We start from the raw sequence: 23,343 nt of genomic DNA, 5'->3' as shown, positions 1-23,343 counted from the left end.
CTATCAGCTATTTTGACTGTGACCAACTGGACGGAGAGAAGTCGTTAATATTTTATAGCAGACATAATATTCTCTGCAGCTTGCTTCACATCGGTATAAGTAGCTGAGCGTACGTGCATGAAATTGGTTGTAAATAAATGAAGTTTAGAAAGCTTAAAATCACGCTTTAATGATAGAATAAACAAAATTTTCTCACTTTCTCTTATACAAAGTACACTTAAAGAAATTATTTAATTCTTCCGATCTAAATGAGTGCAGTAAGATTAATTCATGGAATGAAATATATACTTTTTCTTCCCTCCTCTCCTATGGCAAATTACCTAATTTGGCAAGTCATACTCAGGGCCAAATGGCGAATGAAATATGACAATAATTAATTGTACATCTTATAATTTTTCGGTTTTGTGTGCCTACAGGATACTTCACACCTTTTATTGAGCCAATTAATTGTTGATTTTTTTTTATATTTGAATTTTAGAATTAACTTTATAGTTGTATGTACTACTTTCAAAATTGATTTTCCCATTTTTTAGTAAACATTGTCAATTATATTATAGAAACTTCTGTTAAATTAGTATCATTTATCAAAAATTTAAATGTATTGTGATCCCTTCCTTCGATATCTACAAGTTGTTTGATAAAAAGTGCGCGGATGACAAGAAACTCAATTGACTCATAAATAAAACAATTTACATATTTTAATTACAATTTATTAAATAAAATAGAAAAGTATATGTACGTAACATTATTTTAACTATATTAAGAACATTATAATGAGCAAAACGAGCTAAGTACACTTCTTTTAAATGCAAATAAAGTTAAAGAGGGTGTAGTTAAACATAAACAATCATTAAATTTTTATCTTTGATTAGAGATAAATTCAGTCATTAATTACTACGTATATTAAACCAGGCTATCGTTAATTAATGGCTCGCTCTACCCATAATAACGACACGAAGATAGCCTGTATCTTACAAATACCTTATATATAATGTAACTAATGTAACAGCAAATTCCGCTATTAACTTAACAAATTACATTATTAAAAACTTTATACAGTTAAACCTTATTCTCTCTAATCAAAGTTCTCAATAAATTGTAATACTTATACAATCTTCACATTTATAACAGTACTTTACGTATAATAAAATCATCACGAAATTAAAACTACATACACTAACATTGCCATCTTATTGATACTTAAAAACTAAATAATAAATAACACAATCATCAATTTACCAGTCGCAACTTAATTTTAGTATAGTCTAAACATACACACAAGATATAACATTGATACTTCGGAACTCAATCATTAAAATATCGTTAAATAGTACAATATGGCCTAAACTTCTTTTTAACTAACTATAAAATTTGGACGTAAACAAAACACTGCACAAACAAACCATATGAGATCTTTACGAAAACCCAATCCACATTTCAAATACATACAACATGTAGGTACTGCTTATAATTTTACAAAATAACCTGATCTAATAATACTTTCCATTATCATTAAGCATATATTGCAAATTTATATTAACCTACTACTAAAAATACCTAAACTCATTAACGTCTCATGATGTCCTCTATGCTAAAACCTTTTTTGGGTCCACTCGACTGGCTAGTCCCAGACTTCGAGTTAGCTGGTGGTTGAATACCTACTATATTTTTAATTCCACTAACAATAGAGCTTGAATTGATGTCATCATTTCCCTTAGTATTTTGCGAACCATCTTTGCAACTTGATACGCTCGTTGAAGTGCTCGGGGCAGTGTCTTTTGGAGCTGTTTGTTTGACTATAAGATCTTGAGCACATGTCTGTTGAGGTCCTAACACAGGGTGTGGTAGAGGTCCGTAAGCCACTTGAGGGTGTGGCGGGGGCAAAGGTAGGCCAAACTTATGGTACGCTGGTATACTCAACATAGGCGGCGGAATGCCGACTGCCACATCATTAGCTCCCATGGGTTGACGAGGCATCGATAAATTAGTCGGTTCTGGAGATCTGCTACGATAAACAGGAGCGCAAGTTCTCATATTTTCTCCCATGTCAGGCGGATGACTTCTTTTTCTAAATGAGCTAAGGAACATCCCTGAAGGCCCAGGATCTATAGGAGGACTAGTGAGTTGGTTGATTTTCGAAGGATCAGGAGGTTGTATTTGATGTAAATCTCTCCGAATTTGTAATTGTGGGTGTCTTACTTGTGGCTCCGTTATATCATTGTAACGCATTTCCTTTTCCATTATTTCTTCTGATGTGTATCTGCGCTTCTCATACATGTCCGCTGACGGCATGCGGTGCTTGTCTAGATGCTGAGGTCTCATAGTATATGGGCTGGCTCGGTCTCTCGGCTCATTATGGTGACAGTGAGTTCTTTCAACGCTATGCGGTGGAGGCGAAGGTCGCCTAGGCCGTTCTTCACTTTGTTCTCTCCCAATACTTTCAACGGACGATGATCTTGCTCGTCTAACCGGAGAATGTTCTGGGGATGAAAGTTCTGGGTCTTCATCATCGTAGCCCGGTTCTATAGGGGAACCGGGTCTACCAATATCCTCTTCACCCACATCAAGGACATCTCCAGGAGGAACGTCTCCCACAGCATGTGTTAAAGCATGGCGTCGTAAATCGCAATTTCTTCTAAACACTTTGCCACACGAGTTGCATTCATAAGGTTTATGGTCAGTATGTGTGAGAAGATGAGTTTTAAGATTTGATCGTTGGTTGAAGCTACGGCTGCAAACGGGGCATTTGTGAGGTGATTCTTCCATATGCAGGATCTTGTGAACGGCGAGAGTTCTCGACTGGCAGAAACCTTTTCCACATTCTGTACATTTAAATGGTTTCTCCTTCGAATGTATGTATCTGCAACAAAAACGAAACACTATTTAATGAATGTTATTATTGCAATAGTCATATAATCATAACTAGTGTTTATCGCGGTTTTAATAATTGGCGCAATAAAACTTCACGAGTTAATTAAAAGGCTGGTGATGGGCGGAGCACAAGTCTAACTCGATATATCTTTTTAATGGCGAATAATAATAATTTGACGGTTATTAATTTAGCCACGAATTACTTAAGAATAATTTGCCAAAATATTTATTATGATAAGAAAATACTGCTTGTTATAATACAAAATAAAAGGCGGTCAAAATTTAAATTTTCCTGGAATTACTAAGGTAATTCAAGAAAGGAACACGAAATAGATATGCCAATGTTCTAGGAACCATTATGTAGTGTTATGTATTAACTTCAGTGACCACTATTCTGCGCAAGCGCACCTTGAACGTGATCCGAGTAATTTGAGACTCAAGGCGACTCAGACGATGTATTGCCAACGCTCGATAAACCACTGTTCTAAGACCCTCCTAAAGCTATCTCTGCTTTTAATTAACGCTTGGAAGACGTTGCACGAGAGGCCATTTTTAATTGGTTGCGTTTCCAAGTGCCAGTTCGCCCGAATCGAATTACGTTAAAAGCATTTTGTGGCCAATCGGTTCGATTAATATAAAAGCACCGGTGTATCAGCTAGCTGATTAAAATAAATTTCATGTTCTGGCAAAATATAAACGATAGCCTTTCGATTTATATTATAATTGATTTTTTACTAGCGATTTGTTTACATTGCAGTTGCTTGTTGAAATTTGTAGAAGATTTATAGGCAACTTGTTCAAATGGGATATTATATTGAATTGTAATAAACTGATTATTTTATATTATTTCTTATTGTACACAAGCTGTACGCCCCGGCTGCGCCCGGATTTATCGTAATTGAAATAATGTAATCTACCTTATGTTTTAAGTTGTATCAAACTGCACATGGTGTGCAAATTTGATTAAAATCGGTTGAGTAGTTTAGAAGTCCATCGCGGACAAACAATGTGATACGTAATTTATATTTGATTAAAAGTATTAAAATTATTATGTATATTCACTAGTTAAATCTAATCACGGTTCAAAAATAAATATTAAATCCTTTACAGATCTCAAAATCTAAAATGTTACAAATAAAATGTAAAAAATACAAGTTTCGTTACTTAGCGAAGTCTGCAATATCGGAACCATTCAGTTTTATGTCCCTGGCGACATCACACTCTGAATTGTGTTTTAATGCGACCTTAATTATCGAAATTGTATTTGAAATTTTCGAGAATGCTATAAAATAAATGTAAGGGCCCGACTTTTAATGGTAACGAGTCTTAACATTCTTGGTCGTCATGCGAGGAATGCACCGTGTAAATAATATATCATTACTATGGAAGATAAATAAAAAGATGGGCATAATGATCTCGTATCTCGAGTTACTGGTTTTGTACTGCATCGAGATTTCATTTTTGATGCCTTGTCACTTTGATAGCTGTGTGAAACTCATATATCTAATTCCTTGAAACATTTGTTATTTCAAATCATAATTTATCATGTGTTTAGACATTTTGAATTACATTATTTTATTACACATCTGTTATCTGTATTCTATTGAAACGTTTCTGTGATCTAGAATAAAATGAGACCATTACTTTTCAATTTTATCGCCAGACAAATTTCAATTTGAACCATTACAAAAACGTATTAAAATTTCGCTCTTCTCAATTTGTCTAATTGAACAAAGTAATGGAATTAAAAAGCAATATTCACCGATAGCATCACGCAAATATAAATGTTCATATCGACCGGTTTGTAGCTAGAAACCGGAGGTTCCGATCTCAACGGTTAAGTCTCACGGTCGAGGATATTAATATGGAGATTAACGTTAAAATTTAGTATTGCTGTTCCCAACACGTAATAACTTCGGATAAAGGCTTGGGAATCTTTCTCGTGATAACATTTAATTTTGTGTTACAGAGAATTAAAAATATACAGTTGGAGAGCCGTACTGTTTGTATGAAAATTCTAATTTGTTTTCACTTTGCTGTCAATTAGATAAATGCGTTTAGGCAGTATATAAAAAAAGACTGCATGTTATAGAGATAAAGTTTTCATGCAATCAAGATCATACTCTATACAGCAGTTTGTTAGAAATATAATGCAGAAAATTTCTCTTCCCCCACTAGAACACCTGTAGACGTAAAATCCAGTTTCCAATTACTTATTAATAGAAGTTAGACGAAACGATCCAATTAAATAAAAACCCGATAGAGTCGAAACAACTTCCAATAAATTAGAAATATCTAATGAACGCGATATCTTAATTCCGAAATGAATTGAGAAGTCTAAGCGGCTACGTGGGATGACGGATACTACTGGTCAAACAACTTTACAACTTCAAAGCGACCGCTAGCATTATATTAACAAGGCAATTACCGGGCTATTTTGAAAACTAGACAATAATTCTCACAACGCAAACATAACATCCCGTCGCAATCTCAAACAAACCAGAAAGAATACTTATTAACATATGCCTACGTTACATTAGCGTATGGAATATAAATAATGCACATAATTAATGTATAAACAAATCTCTGCGTCCGACTTATCGCGCCAGTTCGATCAATTTTGACGTTATAAAATATAAGTAACGTCTGTCTCTTAATATTATACTCCGTGATAAGGATCGCAATGGACAGTCGTTCAGAATCCCATCAAGCCACGACGCGGGGATTAAAAAAAGTCTTGAAATTACAGACGACTCGGATCTCGAGCTAATGGCTGACATTAAAAATATTTTCCATTACCGCTTGGTTAATGTTCTTGTTGTGGAAAGAATGGATTCCTCTTTATATTTACTGTTGTTTTTAATATAAGTAGAAGGAAGTGGTAAAGATTATTTTATATACAATTGCAAATATATTATCAGTGAATTTGGCTTTAGTGATGAAAGAGAAGAAGATTCTATTCATAGTCAATGTTTTTCAACATGATATAATTTGTTAATGATCAAAATAAGAGGGTAACGACTCAATGGACGGTGTACAGACAAAATTCTCTTGTTCCATATATGGAAAAGGTTTAGGTCAGTCAACTGATCTAAAAAAATGTTCAAGTACAAACTCATTGAGAAACGTGGCGTTTACTCGCGAAAACAGGTTCTCAACCGTCCCCGTTTTGGGTTACAAATTTTACAAACTCAAAAAAACGGCATATGCTAAATAGCGTAAAATATCTAATAATTAAGCAATTTATAATCGACGATTAAAGTATTTTGAAGTTATTTCATTACTTGAGATTTTTTTAAATTGTATTGCGTGGTAATAACTATCGACTGTCATTTTATGTAGCGTTTTATCACATTTTACTCAGCCTCATTGTAAATAGTTTTTATCACACCATTCTCATTGCCCACACGATCCGGGTCAGTTTTTTCTACATTCAATCGTGAGGCTGTGATTGCCTATCGACGTCTGATTGCTATAGAACCACGATATTAGGCGTCAACCACTGTATCACAATAAAATAGATAAGTAAAAAAATCGCGGTTCTTTTTCACGAATCAAACGCTTTTTAATAGAATCTCAATATGGCACATTTTCCGAATAAATATTGACGAAACAATTAACAGATTACCCTAGATAAAGCAATATTTATATTTCGGACTGAGAGCATTTCAAGGTTTGTAGAATGGCTTTTAAACCTTCGATGTGATTCAACGAATACATAAATATTATGATTTTAATTCTGTTTGAAAGTCACGTACCTGTATTTGTTTAGTGTGATGAGGAAATTCATAAATGAGAGTCTTCAAAATATTGCGCAAATACTAACTTTCAGTATTGAAACGAATATCTATCCACTTCTAAATTAATAGACTACAATAGTACATATTTAGACCATATAATATCATCAAACTATAATAATAACACAATTAAATCTTAATATAAGTACTTCGCATCTTTAAACTTAAATTTGAATCAAGTTATATAGTACAAATAATTTAAAAATAAATAATTAACTTATGATATGAAAGAACTTTTGTACTAATTAAAGAACATATCTTAAAGAAGCTCTATGAAGCAGCTGTTTCATGTATTTTACATTAAAAGTAAAGAGAGCAGGTCCGACGCGGCCGCGGAATGCCGTGAGGTCACTGTCCGATCCCTCGCCGCATTCATCTCAACATCTAAGCCTCCTATCTCATAGATTGATGTTGCCAAAGCTCTGCATATCGACTTCTATATTAAAGTGATTAGTTATTTATAATTCCATCCATTTGCAATTCTTTAATCAAAAGTCGTAAATAATAAATTATATATTCAAATTCGAACACTTCAATTAGTTTAATTTTCTAACGATGTCAAAAATATTTAAAAATGGAAATCGAATTCTTTTGTCGGAATCAATGTTTGGTGTTAACCCAAATACATAATATGACTCGATGTGGCTTGCGATAACAGCAACAACGTCCATTAAATAGATAGTATAATATAAAACCGAGTTGAAGACAAAAAGTCACCTTAATTATGCAAATCGTAAACTTAATTAGATACCCGTATTTGAAAACACGCTAATACAGAACAGTAGCGACAAGTCATACATAAATTTATAAGAAACGCTTACAAGCGGTTTCGTAGGTAAATCAAAAGAGATTAAAGTGCCTCTAAATTAACATAATCCAGCGATTTGTATAATGAATTGACTGAATCTGTTGTTCAAAATCATACGAATTTTAGGAAATGATGCAATATTCAAGTACCACAAAAATTCTTGGGTATAAATTATATTAAATGATGTTTAATTATTATTTTATTCTATCTTGAGTTTTTGTGAGTTTTTACTTCGTTAAATAACATAACTGTCTGTACTTTGTCTACAATTACATAAGATTAAATGTATGATATGCATATGAATTTTTTATTGCAATCAAAATGAAGCTTCTGAACCCATGTATCAAAATAATGAAAATCCTTAATCATTTATTACCATTGTTATTATCAAAGTAAAGTGTCTGGAAGCTTGAAATAAGCTTTATTTTATCTAATGCCTAAAGACTAATCAATATTTCAATTGTATTATAACAATATCGATATATGAACATTTTATTCAAATGCAATTCTATATCATTTAGACTTCACCCAATTTAGAAGTTAACGCCGAATGTATAATAATATATGATGTCGCAGACGATCTCTACGTATTAGCGTACATAAAGGCTTAAGCAACTGTTGGTTGTTACTGCCCACGCTATTTTATCTCAATACATGTTAGCTGCAAGCCGATTTGTTGTAGCTACTAAAGCCCGTTCGACTTTCAGCTAATTAACATTAGAATGACGGGTCTGTCAATGGAAGATTTTGTTGACCATTTTAACTTAGTAAAAAAACATAGAAAACGCTGAGTTGAGTTACATTAATGTAAATTTTTTAATATATAATATAAGCTAATGTCAATTCGAATTCGGTAATCTCGCACTATTTTGAGCAAATTATTAAACAAATTCTATATGTATTATTTCCAAAAAGAAATTCATTCGATTAAATCAAATTCATCTATTAGAAATAACACACACTTTATGAAGTCAAATCATTATATAATTCTCACTTATAATACTCTACGGGCTTTATGCATCAAGTTATTTATTGCTTGTTTTAATTAGCATTGAAATCGACTCTAAAGAAATAATATTTGAAAAATTTATGTCTCTAGTCAATCGGGTGTAATAAATAAAACTGTTTATGCAACCCGTGTCGCCTCTTAACTTTGCAATGTCTATATATGCCGAGGCAGTAGCAGACCACTTACAATTATATGACGTATGTAAATGAGCCAGTGCTCACGTGAATATTTTTCGCAACACTGTATTAGTGCGCTCATAGCGCTATTTTTTGCACTTTCAGCGGAATGAGATGTCAAAAAGCGGTCTTTTTTGTAATGGTAATAGCACTCGTTCTGAGATATAACCTGCTCGCTGGTGGAATAACGCTTTGCGCTTTACGATCGTTATGTCTACAAATGCGCGATGTTTTATAATATTTTATATGCGAGATGCTTAACAGCTTTTAGTGCGAGTTATAATTTCGTAGATGGTAATTTGATACGGCGAAAATGTAATAGAAATATTAATTTACGAAACGGCTTGGCCATGGCAACAACAAGCTTGTACGTTAAGACTTTTATGTATGTTATAAAAAATACATGTGTAGTTAAAGAATATTTTCCAAGAACATAACATTAAAACGTTGTTTATAAAATAGCTAACGATTAAGGTTTATTATTCTTTAAGTATAACGAAGTAGGACATAAAACTCGAAAGAGCGTCGTCATTACTCTTCATTTGGAGTTCGTCAAAAAACCTTAATCGAAAATTAATAAAGTCCCAAAGTCGCATAGTTCCACGGTGCATCATTTATTTTCTGTTGTTATACTTAAGAAATTTTGTATTCGTCGCGCGGCTTATAAAAAGTCGAATCCCCAAAGTCGGACAGGTACGTGGACAAAAAATAAATGGAATATACTAATGGAGCGCGCGAGAGGTCGGTGCAAGCGTGGAGGTATGTATCTGGTTAGAGATTGTCCCGTCTCTACTTACCCTCACTAAGGATTTACGTTTAGCCCTTAACTTGCAAGCTTTTTAATCTGTCTTTTAATAGAATAAGTTCCTTCTTTTTGCCTAAGACTTGTTACCAAATTGTAATCCTTTGTGAAGGAGGCAAACTTTGGGAAAACTATTTTAAAATTAACATAACAATTTTATACCTTACTTTCAAGACTCAACATAACCTATAATTTTTAGTTCAAACGTTCAGATTCTTGGCCAATCAAAAATTAACGCTACTGCGAGGCATTAAAGCCTTAATTCCTTCAAACGCAATAGAATGAAGTTTGGATAATGCAGCAAATAATATTCGTGGCGCGTCATTGGTAACGCTCCATAGTACATACTGTGGCGCGGCGAGCCGGTTCTGCGGCGTCCAAGTGACTTAATGGGAGCGACGGCTCGCCGCTGCCGCTTCACACCCAATTTCACCTCTGACTGACGCAAACATTCATTGTACTTACTTGACTCGCACTGCTATCAGGTGCGTTACTTCATGAAACCGAAATCTCATTTATATTAAACGTCCATTTGCCGCGTCTCGCATAAAACTCGCACGACATTCGAGTTTAATTCTTTCCGCATATACGCGATTGTAAAAACAGTTAACATGTAAAAAGCAGTGGCGCCTCTCGATCTAACAAAAAGTCGATAGTTGATACTAATTTCGTACTCGCTCCACCGATTCCGAAACACAATCTAATTTTTCAATCTGCTCGCTTTTGTGAAATTCGATAGCGCAACGCTTAAGCTAGCCATAGTAACATTTTGTTTCTTTTATCCATACAAACAGCTCGAAGATTTTAATTTTGTGATACGCTCGACTCCCCCGGCGAGACCTTGTTCTAACTTTCAAAACGGCTTAGGAGTTTGATTCTAGCTCGCTCGGGTCTAGATCTATTCCCACGTTGACCGTAAATAAATTTATTGTCTCCTTCCATAAAGTCATTACACGTGATAAGATTAAACAGCCGAAACGCACAAACACGCCTCGTTTCATACCAAAAACACCGCAGCGTACGTGACTTAAAAAGACAACGAAATGAGTTGTTAGCTAAAGTAGCTTTTGAATTCGTTAGGTAAAACTAGTTCTTATCAGATTCACTAGTGTGGCACTTGATTCATGACGGTCTCCGCTAGCAATTATATTGAAGTCACTTGATACCATTAATCAATGTTGTATTGATAGGTTCAAGTATGTATGGAACCAATTAGAGTCGGAATCCTTCGTCCAATTTTATGCCTCGATCGAGCGTCTTATGATTTATCGCTCAGCTGCAATTAGGCCAACGGGGTATATGTAGGAGTGTTAATTTCGGTTTTATAATAAATCCAGTTTAGAGCCAGCCATATGATTGGATGTAATCATTCTATCGGATCGTTTATTATTTATTACGCATTTCAAATATACGGTGCGGTTTTCTATCTCGTACATGTTTAGTGATTAATTAGTTTTATGTTTTATGAGTACAGTATTTTTACCATTGGAATAGCTATTATTTAAGCTTGCATATTAAAATTAAATCTATCACTGAAGATAGAAAACAATATTATTTATACATAATTCTATTTTATATGCACCTTTCCATGGCAAATAAAAATCAAGATAAACAAGTTACCATAAAAAATACATTACACGTTCTTCTCAGAATTCTAGTTTTTAACATTTTAATTTAAACAAATAATCACATGCAGCTTATTATGGCAATTTGATGCTATAATATGAGCATAATATTTCGATGGCTCAGTGAAATAAATAATTAACATGATCTGGTCCCAAACCTTTCAAAAATGCTATTGCTAGCCGTAAATTTTTATATCTATACTCTATCAAACTTCCAATCTCCTATAATATCGGCTTGTACGTGCTTAGAACAGATTAAAGGCTCTTCTGTGGCAGCGGTAATAAATAACGCGATTATTTCTTTTCAAAACTGGCTTTAAATGAGATGATGTTTTTTGTGAGAAAATTCAAACCGAACTATGGGAATTAGCTTTAAGAATATGGATACCGTTTAAGAGTTTAAAGAGTTTTTCAATATGTTAAGCTGTAATGACGGTCCCTTAAGAAGATGTATGGAGGTATGTCTTAGATTAGCATACGTTTATAATTATAAATTTAATTTTGAGTGAATAAATATAAGCGCATGTAATTTGTGTAAAGAATTATTCACAATGTAAAATTTAAGATATACTGTATATAAATATGTGTTTTATGTCTTCATTACTCACAATATAGTGAGAAAAAACTTAAAAGTATCTGTAAAAGGAGCAAGCTATCAAGGACAACCGGTTAAAGGCGTATGGCGTTTAAACCATGAACGCCATCAGTACGGGAGATAACATCGACTCTCATGTTAAATTTTACCGCATTCCCTCGCATCCACAATTCCCTACAATCTTGAAATTATCTTCATCTAACTAAATAACGCAGTGATCTGATAACGTTCAAAATATTTAAAATATCGCTTATCCATACCAACATAGAATTAAGGAAATTGCATTTACAACGAAAAATCAACGTACGTATTAGTATTTTTATTTCTTTAAGAGTAACTCTAACAAACCAATATATAACAAATCCCAAACAAATTTAATGCTAATTGGTTTTCTATTAAAAATAAGGCACGTAATCCGCATTAGGAAAGAACGGTTATTCTACAAAATATTAATACGATTTAAGAATTTTACCTGTCACTGTGTTTGTGAGTTGTAGGTATGAAATATTGAATAGTGCGAGTGTCCGTGAAACATAAGACGACATTTATGATAAATGGACAGAGACGTGGCTTGGGATACCTTTCTTCTACGTTCATAAATAACAATGGCATAGCGTTGGAATACTTTCAAACTCGTTTTTGGGGTTACGTCAAGAAATTATTTGGAGGTTGACAAATAATCGCTGTCACACAGGAACAGGTAGAGCGAGAAGCAAATACGATTATAAAATTGTTATAGACCCTTCATATTTCCTCGTCACGTAAGTCATGTACGATGAAGTAAATATTGCAAATCTAATGAGATGATGACCGCCTATGGCTGTCGAATATGAAAACGCAGATGAGGTCCAATAATTACAATATTCATATACAAACACCGTGCGATGTTATGTCAATACAAATATGTTGGCGAGCGGTGTGGGCTTTTTGAGGCCGGAGTGGTCCAGCACCCATCGCTTTGTTTGCTCAACCGACCGGTCGCTGTTTGCTGTGAGCCTGCTCGACACTACTCAGAAATTATTTAAACGAAAATCTTCAACCCGAGTGCTCGAGCGACATGAATGTACGTAAGCTGTACTCAAATTAACAGAATGGCTTGTGGTAGTTTATTTTGATAAGTGGGTTTTTGTAGCTATGTTTGTGAAGTTTAATTCGGACGTTTTCTATAACGTACTTCGTGGTATTTCATAGCATATCATTAGTTAAGAAAATTATTCGAATTTGACGTCTTTACAACTTGGTGTGGTAATAATCACAACACAAATGTTTGCATAAAGGTTTTTATTTAATCGCTGGTTATAATTACGTACTATGAGGTTAAATAATTATTATGGAGCATTTAACTCCCAATGTAACATCAGAGGTGTAATTCTAGATCCGAGTAAGGCAATATTGCTCAAGACAAACTTTTGACCACAAACCACGGTCGTGCCAGCAACATATCGCTACTACAAGCCTAATGGCTTTTAAAAACTGGATTAAGTAGCAGAGAAATGCTAAATCGGAGATAAGCATACGTCTTGTCAACCCACGCACGCTTATATTACTTTTTGCATGTTAAACCTTATGCATCACGTGATAAAGTATGATTTGGTTCGTTACGATATCAGGTACAAACTTTCAATCGTTTAATACACAATTGTGTGTGTATGTAGCGCTTAAAATACCTGGTAAGTAATTAAAAAATAAATGTTTAAAATGAATGGTAAATGATCAATGCCTTTTAAATTTTAATTTGATTATTATTTATTTAAAGTAACATGATTGTGATAAAGCCTAAAGGTAAGGATAAAATGCAACACCACGTACACCTTCCGTTTTAACGAGTGCATTTTGATTAATGAGCCCGATGCTATCTAGGGAATGTTAATTGAAAGTTTATTTTATAAATTTAATTTTATTATAATTTCATTGCAACTTAATGTATGACTATTTGCATCGGTAATGACGCGTATCAACTCATCGTATCTATATCGAATCTAGACAGATATATACAAACATAAATGCTCTTTTTATTCTTTTTTAATAAGAAGAATGTTCGAAGCAGATTATTTACTACAAAATGATTAGCAGACAGATTAACGTATCTGAATAAATTTAAGCTATATCCGAATCAATATCACGCGAGAACATAATTTGACTGCTTCAGATTCTAACAAAAAATCGATTTGCAAGCACACGCAACCATCTCACTTATATTTAAATAATGTTTCTCTCAACCTTATTGATACAGATACAATCAGAGGTTTCGCTCATACTTTTATTATCCAATTTAGACAATTATTAAGTTATAACATATATACGTCGCGAAACAAATTCGCCCACCGAAGATCTTTCTCCGCGATATCGGAAACCCAAAGGCAATTTATTGACTTAATACATATTTTTTTAACATGTAACGATTTTTATTTCGAAGCCGCAGGTGTGGTTAATGAACAAAAAGACTTATAGATAGGTATACTTCGGTTGCGCAAGCCAGTACACGGTCCGAAAGAACTTTCAAAAGCTATAGATACTGTGAAATCAACGAATTCTCGTGCCGCGTTTCTTATTAATTATTCCTCAGCTTCGGTCACGATTATTTCAAATGCAGGCTCATCGCACCACGAGATACATGTATGAGAAATTTTCTAATCAACGCTTGCATTAATTTTGAACAGAATACACGTACATTCGGCGGACGAATTTTCGAGAATAATATCAAAACATTTTCACCGATCGCGTGACACACCCTTTTGCCTGCGGGTAACATTTCTGAAATCGTTTTGACTGTTTTGAATATCAGAAATTCTTGCAATCGATTTAGGTATCAGTAAGGAAATAAGTCGAGTTATTATTGGAATGGGACCGAGATGATAATTTCTAAAGATATCCGTAGGCGAAACTGTTGTTCTTGCGACCGAGTCCACCTGCCCACTTTGATTTATTATGGATTCAGTATTAATTTGATATCCCTTTTTGCTCCAGCCCCTTAAGCGATCGGAACGTGAAGGTACAACCAGACCCCATTATACGAGCTCTCAGACGAATCATAATTGCATATGAGACCACGGTAATATATACGATGCGATTATAAGCTCTATTTACACATCGATGATAGCATCTTGTAATTTTTGCGAAAATTTCATTCGTTAATTTGTAAATTGCTTAACAATTTTGAACCGATTTCATTTCAAAATCAGTTATTCGATCAGTAAATGCATTACGTAATATGTCTACCTAAAAATGTTTTTACTCCGTCGTTCCTTACAGTTTTCTCTTGGCCCATGTGCAATGTGTTAATATATAAATAAGATATAAACGTTAATGTAATGGTGGGAACTCTTATATAGTATTTACGAAGAAAGTTAACCTTTGATGAGTAATCAAAAGTGTTCGCCTTATCAAAAGTAATGTTATCTTAATTTAGAAAAGTGTAAACGTTGAATAGATAGATAACGTTGTTAAAATTAACACGAATCTTTTAAAAGACAGATTGAATAATTTTATATTTACGTTTTAGAAAGTTCTAGTGCTCATAAACAAGATGTGAACTTCCTAAACGATAAAGAAAATGGCTTATTTCAATACAGCTTTTGCTATGAATTGTGAATAACAAAAAGATTGTTCCGCGAATCGCAAAAATTTGCGGGAATGGCTTGCCCTTGAAAGGTTAAAACATCATCACTTAGTTTTTCTCCGAGTTATTAATTACGAACCGAGTGTAATACCTGGTATTATACTGAGGCAGGCATCTTGATTATAAAGGCAATCCGAACATAATGTCTTACACGACAAAAACAATGCACAATCATATTTGGGTGTCGTGGTGTCATACACTCGTACCCCAAATTATTTCAAATAAAAACTTGGACTGTAAATCCTTAATGTGAACAACGCTTCAATAATATTTATATGTATCTATGCTAAAATTTAATATGATTATTTGCAGTTACCAAGTTATGTTCCAAATTCAAAAAAAAGTAAAATAGTTAATGGTCTATTGAACTGCAACAAAAGAGCTCTAGCAATATAAAAAACGGAATAGTTCAGTAATAACACAATCGAATAAAGTAACGTTAGCATAACAGGTATAGGTGAAATATTTGTTATTATATTTAAATTAAAATTCCGCATGCAGTTAGTATAAAATTGAACATTTATAAAATAATAAAGTACTTTTGACTTAAGTTATATTCTATAGACGTCGAACCCATTTTGTAAATAATTCTATAGAATAACATAGGTTTTTAAACGATCTATTAATTAATTATTTTTAGAAATTGTAAGCATAATGATTGTTGAAGACATAATTTAAAGTATAAATTGAGGAAATAATCTTTTTTTCTGACCGTACCAACTTCCATTACCGCCTCAGACTCCAATAGAAACGGATGAATCATCATTTTTAAACTAATTACGACAGAGTAAAAAACGCGTAACCTAATGCGAGACGAAGCCTCAAATGGGTATTAAGATTCATCAAAAATCACTAAGTCCGTGATTCCTCTACGCTTGATTTCGTTTTTATATTTTGATTGGAAACCAGAAATGGTTTATTGAATGGCAATTTAATTTTAAATCTCGGATTACCTTGACAACTAAAACGGTTGCTTGGGATTAGTTCTTTTTGTGGCAACTTCTTATGTATAGGGAAACTAATCTAGCGTTGTGAAGATATTTGAATGTAATGATCGCAAATATAATTAATAATTAAAATAACACTTTAAATCTCTATTGATTATATACATTTCACAGCTTGGCCATAGGTTTAAAATGTATGTGAAATTTTGAACGAAAGAACAAAAAATAATACATATATTAATCATAGAAAAATACAAAATAACTGTAGTAAAACATGTGTATGGTATTCATTGGCTTTACGTAGATATATATAAAAAAGAGTTTAACATAATCCTCCATAACATTCAAAGTTATTGCGTGTACAGATTTTATTGAGATATTAAAAACCTCAGATCAAAAGCCGTCGAAACGAAACGAAATATTTTTTCTTTTAATATATCAAAGGATTAGACTTATACTTAAATTTGAAATTTTATATATAAGTATTTACGTAACTACATAATATATTTCACGTATAACATGTAATAAAACATGCTATTAATTATTATTTTAAATACGAAGGAAGCGCCTGGCTTTTTATAGAAACAATAAATCTATATTTTATTGACGGCCCGATTTACGTTGTGGGAACTTTATTAAAATTGATTCATTAATTTTTTAAAGATCTTTTGTTACACTACATATTATACGAGTTTCATTTCTTATTAAAAGCATAGCTATTATGTTTTGGTATATATCTGGGTATAATTGTTCATATTACTTCCATAACTCTCGAGACTGACAAAATATATGGTGTGGGAAAGCTTCGTTATGATTAAAAACATAACCTTGCATAACGCGAGTCAAATTTAATTCAACATAACGTGAATCATGAAACCATAGCACTAACAACGGGTTGTAGTTGCTTAAAATATTCTATCAAGATAAGATTCCTAGAAGCATACTACGATTTAAAAGTTTTATAAATGTACAATTTCCTAGTAGCGCGGCGGATGCGGCCACAGTCGGGTTAACATCTGCAACTTGAGTTACACCGGCTGCCTGTTGCGTGCATATAAATTGGTTGTTTACTCACTAGGATCAGTGTTGTAGAAAATTAATATGTGTACTAATAGATAACAGCCTTAATTAACCTTTATAAAATAAATTACAAAGCAGTAGCAGAATATTATGGAGGGAAATGGCTACGATTGGCACAAGAATAGTTTTAATTATTTTCTTTTACGCCCGTGTCTGTATGGTTTTTTGGTATGTGTATTTTACTAGATTCAGATGTTGTGTCAATTAAACTTATACTGATGGTAACATAATATAGACAAGCACTAACCTGTGATCCCGCAGATGATCTTGTCTTCTGAACGCCTTCCCACAAATATCACAGGAGTACGGTCTCTCGTCTGTGTGCGTCCTTTCGTGGATAAGCAAATTGTACGACTTTGTAAATTGTCGATTACAGAATTTACATATAAATTGCTTCTTCGGCCTAGACGCTCTACCGGGAGCTCTTAATAATCGTCTATCGAGGTGTGGGTGCATTTGATGAGGACCAGCTCCTGGTGGAAATAATCCAGCACCGGGAAAATTAAAACTATTAGCTGCTGTAGGCGATGGACCCGGTGGACCTAGAAAGGCTCCTGGTGGACCATAAATAGGAGGTTGCGAGGATCCATCCGAAATCATGCCTTCAATTGACGAGGTTCTGTGATGAGGTAAGAGCATCGCCGCCGCTGCCTCTCTAAGAGCTACTTCTTTTCTTTTTTCAACCATCATAGCCATTAAATCGAACGAATTTCTTTTGTTGAATGTTCCAGACGTTCTGTCTGGTGATCCCTTAGAAGGTTCAGGTCTTTCCCGATCCAACATTCGTTCCCGTTCGATTATTTCCGAAGGAATCAATGCTGGGTGCATTTCATTCGGATACATGACGGGATGCATAGCTCTGGTTGGTACAACGGGCACAAAAGCTGACGATTCTCTATGAGTTGACGTTAGGAGAGCTCCCGTGGTTATCTGTCGATGGTATGGTAATGGTGGCGATTCAAAGTTGGCAGGGTTTCTGCCGTTTGACGTTGGTCTCTGTGCTCTTTCAGCTGAGCTCGCGAGAAACTGATCATGTCTCGAGCGTAAAGGAGCATTTACAGGACTATCGGGTACTGGGCGAGGTGTTGACGCCCTGGTTACTACAGTTGCGTTTCCACTATTATCCGACATCACGTCTTCAAGTCATCTGAAATAAATAAAAGGATAAATTAAACGTTAAGAATTCTGAAAATGGTTCTCTTACTAGTTATTTGTCCCTACTATTTCGCAATATTGTCAGAATAATAAATACCGTTGTTTTATAAGCTTAAAATAGATGTAAATCGTATTTAAATTTCAAACTTAATAGCATGTATAAAGAGCAGTAAAGTTTTGTCAATAGTAAACATTCTTAATACTTTCAAAATTTAGATGTCGATGCTAAGTCATGAATAATAAGTTGTTTGTCTATAAAAGCGTCGTTATTCAGCCGACTGCTCGCGACAACCCACAGCTACACTTGATTCTTATCTTTACGGCTCTCACTAGCGCGCTGGCTAGCGATATGAATATAGTTCGCTAACTCGACACTTACAGGTGTTGAATATTTAGATTTATGGACGAGAGACATGTTTAATTAAGTAGCTTATTGTCTTGGATATTACCTTGGAACCATATCACTTCTCACGCGATCCACCCACGCATTTTCACAACTGGGCTTCACTTTTCGCGGATGTATAGCAATTTCTATTGTCAAATAGCGTTTAGTGTTTGTTTCGAATTTATTGAAGAGAAAGCTTTATTGTCATTTCAACCTTTCTAGTGAATGAAACAGAGTAATTTAAAGATATTTAGTATTTTTTTCAACAGATCTCAAGCTTTTACGGCAATGCTTGTGTACAAAACTGTCTACGTAATAAATAACCTACAATATTTCCGCTTCACACTCATCTCTTGTATTTGCAAGATGTTATTTAAAGAAAACCATAAAAGTATTTCATTGTTTTGCTTTATTTACAAACTTTATAATTATGTTAATGGAATCTGTATCTCATGAATCATTCAACAGTTTATACAGAATAGTATCGTATCTTAGCTTCTGGTGATATCGGGAAATGTTAATGACGACCGGATTTCGGCTCCGAAAGGTGTATATATACGTCCATATATGATACGATGCTATTGATAGCTTATACGAGATATTTCTTCAACATATTTCGATAATAAATAACGAACGTAAAATATTGCCCTGTCGTTTATTAATTGCTTATTCTCTAAATATTTTTTAACAATTTAAATGGAATGGGCGATTTGCATAATATTTTATATTTTAAGTTTTGAAATATTGCTTTATATTGAGTAACATCAGTGGGGACAAGTGTACTAAGACCGTTTTGTGTTTGTTCAACGGTAATAACCACTGAAAAGATTGCTATTCTGAGATTTACGATTTGTCCGACTGTTTCCAACTGAAAGGAACATCATGGCTCGTGACAATAAAACATCTTCACCGTATTTACTGCCCTTTCGCTTAATAAACGATGTTGTCTTTAGCTTTCCGGTGTCCATTTCTTCCAGACATATAATTTTAAGACAGTCTTATAACATTTATATATTCATTTTAATATCAATATATGAACATCTTCGTGATATACTAACTTCAACAATCAATCTTCAACAATAAAACAATCAAATTAAACTATTTGTATATAGTCAAAAACTATTTGAAGCAAAATGCTAACTTAATATTACTACACGGCATAGAGTCATGGTACAGTATCATAATGTATATAAAAATAAATCAAGCTAAAAGATAAGTTACAGCAAGTAAATAAAGATTAATCTAAGAATCAATTTATTGAAGCGAGATGGAAAAGGCGAGCGTACCGGGGCTACATTTCACTGCATGTTGTCCGTTCTACCGTAAAAGCCTTCTGATTTACCGTCTCCCTCACTCTAATGGTATTGATATCTACCTCTCACTCACACTCAGGCAACGGCTGATCGAGTTTCTACCATCTTACTTGCTCTAAAGCTGTAAAACTACTTTTATCTCTCTTTTGGTCCGGGATCTTAAGATATGAAAATGTATGCAAGAGCTGCAGTGAGTAATAGTTTTTTAAATGTAATGATAGACGTAAACAGTTTTAGAGAGGCATAAAAATTGGATGTTTAAAACCAAAGCGTTATATGAAATAATATTGAATTTGATTTATTTTACTTAATTATACACAGTTGATAAAATGTTATAACAACGAAAAAGTTTTACAATATTCGTTTCCAAATCTATCTCTAACGAATCTTTGTTGACTTTTGCCCTCCAGGTTGTATTGTAATGAGCAGCGATCTAGCGTACTCGATAGGGCTAATTATAAATTGAAATTGTCGTATTAAAATTGTATGAAAATTTATGTATCGAGATCTGCCTTGACAAACACACTGTCGCCTATCTGCGAATTCACACTGAATATTTCATTACAATCTAGATTTTATGCCGGTTGTCGTTTATTTACATATTAAAGGTATCATGCATTATGTGATCGTGAGAATCGTAAACATGTAAGTAACTAATTAATATTGATTTGTTTAAGCATTTTTATATCAAAATCTTTAAAGTTCACGTATTTTAATGATAATGAATATTACATCGAAAAAGTCCACGGGTGTATAAACAAAATGAGATTATCTGGATTCTCGAGTTCGGTACAAGCATTAAATCAACGGTTTTCGGAACCCGTCCGCGCTCCAGTTGGTTAATTTGTTTTTAATGGGTAACTTGGGGTTGTTGACTTGAGGTTTAAAATATTTTTGCACTTGTAATAAATAAGATATCTCATCAGTAACATAATTTAAGCTTTACTTTTTAATTGTATTCGTTTTATCAAAAAATAACATATAATAACGACATGCTAATTAGTTGGGGATATTTTGAGTTTTTCAAATTCGAACAGTTCTTAAAAACATAATATAATTCACCCTTTATGTATATTATATATACTGAATGTTATTTTATACAAATAATACGCTGCAAAAGAAGAACTTCTTACTTAGGAACTTATAAAGATACTCACCCACTATTATATATAATCAATATAAGAAGTGTATAATGTATATTGACAGGATACTACTGTTACTATACTGAATTTGCATTTTGCTACTAATGATATCTAACATTATCATTCACGGTGCAATTAACCTTTTGAAGTGGCGGCATTGTTCAAAGACAACTTAGGAAGTCCCTTTCCTTTTTTATTAATAACTGGCCTGATTATTGAATATTTTATCTTGATATTTGATTATCAGTTATCAAAATCATACAATCTTGATGTACAAATACCGAATTGGTATATGGGATACAATTAGGTTTAATGGTATTTTACGTGGAATTCTTTTTTTGGTGCCGCAAGGTTGCTGTTGTAATGATAAGCAATAACGAAGCATATGTCAGATTAGATTACATTATCAGTTAATGTACAGATTAACTACCATTTGCTGGTACTGAGCACGTTTCTACTGTGTTGTATGAGCGTAGACACCTCTATGTAGAGTCAAACAATCCTATTCAAACATGAGACAAGGTTTATTTACTTTCTTTTGTGCATTGGAAATGTTGAGGAAATTATGGTTTCCTCTTGCACATTTACAGCAATAATTATGGAATTGTTTTTATCAAATATAGTACAGAATATAATAATAATTCGTTGTATATGTTTTGTAGCAAATACACAGTTCAAACGACGAAAGCTGAATCAAACTCAGATACAACCATGCATTATTGATTTGTTGAGCTGATAAAAATACAACTTTCTAATTTCCAAAAAACTGTTAGTTACAAAAAGCAAGCTACTGGGCTTAAAGGGCAGATGTATTAGTCAATCGGTGCTGAGTTAATTTGTGATAGCATTGTATAGTAAAATCACCTGCATATTTTATTGGAGCATAAAAGTCAGCTGCGTAAGCGGCTGCCCATTAAATTGTTTAATCGTGTCGAATGACAACTAAGATACGAGTAATAATTATTGACATCTGGCTTTTATAGTTTTATTGCGAATAGAAGTTTTTGTTTCTAATTGCGACTCGGACACGACGGACTCGGTTCGCTGGATAGTAAGCGATCACCACCGCCAATGCATATTTGCTGAGGTAAGTCCGCTGCAAGTGCGTTTCCCGCTTTTAAGGAGTAAAGGATAAGTAAAAGATTGACAATGGAAATAAAGGAATCGGAATCGGGAAGAATGTTTAAAAGATACAGGCCTTCAGCTCCCCCACTCATCCGACGAAACAAAGTAGCATATTACTAATACATTGGTAGCAATATTATTAGGTTATCCTGATAAAGACGCATGGGGCATTTTATCATATCATGCGAAATATTGCTACGTTTCTTTTAATACCGGCTAAATGTACGTGAGAGTTGGATAAAGCTTATGCGAGCTTTTTTAAACAAGTAAGCCCATTAAAAAGCTAATGAATATCAGATCAAAGTATATCTTATATTTTTGACAATTACACTGTTATTTGTTTGTATTGAACGTACTTATAACTAATAACATTCTCAGTTTATTGTAACTTAGACAAATGACACATGTCTCCTTGGACACCTTGTCAATGACGGTAGTTGTACAAAACGCAGGCGGTCGATAACCGCAAACTCGAAACTTGCCGGTGTCCATTACACGTTAAGGAGAAGTAGCCTTGCTTTATACCGCGTTCAAGCCTTCGCATACAAAAATAAACTTACATAAAACATGCTCTCTGAATGTACTTTATATAACGATGATAGCAAAAGAATATATTTTTAATAAGACGTTTAACATGCACATAGGCGGAGACACTTCAGTTTGTTCATATTATAATTGACAAATATGCATGGATATTTAGATCTAAAAAAATAATAGAATATTAACTGTAAACGATTTAGCATTTCAGCAACGATTTAAAATATAATTCTGTTAAGCTCTTAAATAATAGAGATTAGCACCTCATAATTTTCCACAACACAATGAGACTACTGATAATTTATTACAAAAGGCATTACAAAAAGAACAATAGCATGGGACCACAGACCGTTATATTTT

At 33.5% G+C, this 23,343-nt stretch overlaps 1 protein-coding gene across 2 annotated transcripts in view; it reads right to left on the bottom strand.

Annotated features, from left to right (window-relative positions):
- Window positions 1–897: 897 nt before the first annotated feature.
- LOC119839919 (protein bowel) overlaps window positions 898–23,343 on the bottom strand; it is a 24,172-nt gene continuing 1,726 nt past the window's right edge. Inside the window, exons 2-4 of one of the 2 annotated variants that reach the window (XM_038366365.1) lie at window positions 20,282–20,284; window positions 17,574–18,462; window positions 898–2,860 (exon numbers count right to left, since the gene is read on the bottom strand). In XM_038366365.1, coding sequence (XP_038222293.1) covers window positions 1,567–2,860; window positions 17,574–18,457 — 2,178 coding nt within the window. In that variant the 5' untranslated portion in view covers window positions 18,458–18,462; window positions 20,282–20,284 and the 3' untranslated portion in view covers window positions 898–1,566. Of the gene's footprint in view, window positions 2,861–17,573; window positions 18,474–20,281; window positions 20,285–23,343 lie in introns of both variants that reach the window. The other variant, XM_038366364.1, reaches the window with a different exon arrangement.

The sequence above is a fragment of the Zerene cesonia genome, chromosome 5 (genome assembly GCF_012273895.1).
Source record: "Zerene cesonia ecotype Mississippi chromosome 5, Zerene_cesonia_1.1, whole genome shotgun sequence".
Taxonomy (NCBI): Eukaryota; Metazoa; Arthropoda; class Insecta; order Lepidoptera; family Pieridae; genus Zerene; species Zerene cesonia.
The sequence above is the reverse complement of the archived record's forward strand: the minus strand, read 5'-3'. Positions and strand labels throughout refer to the sequence as shown.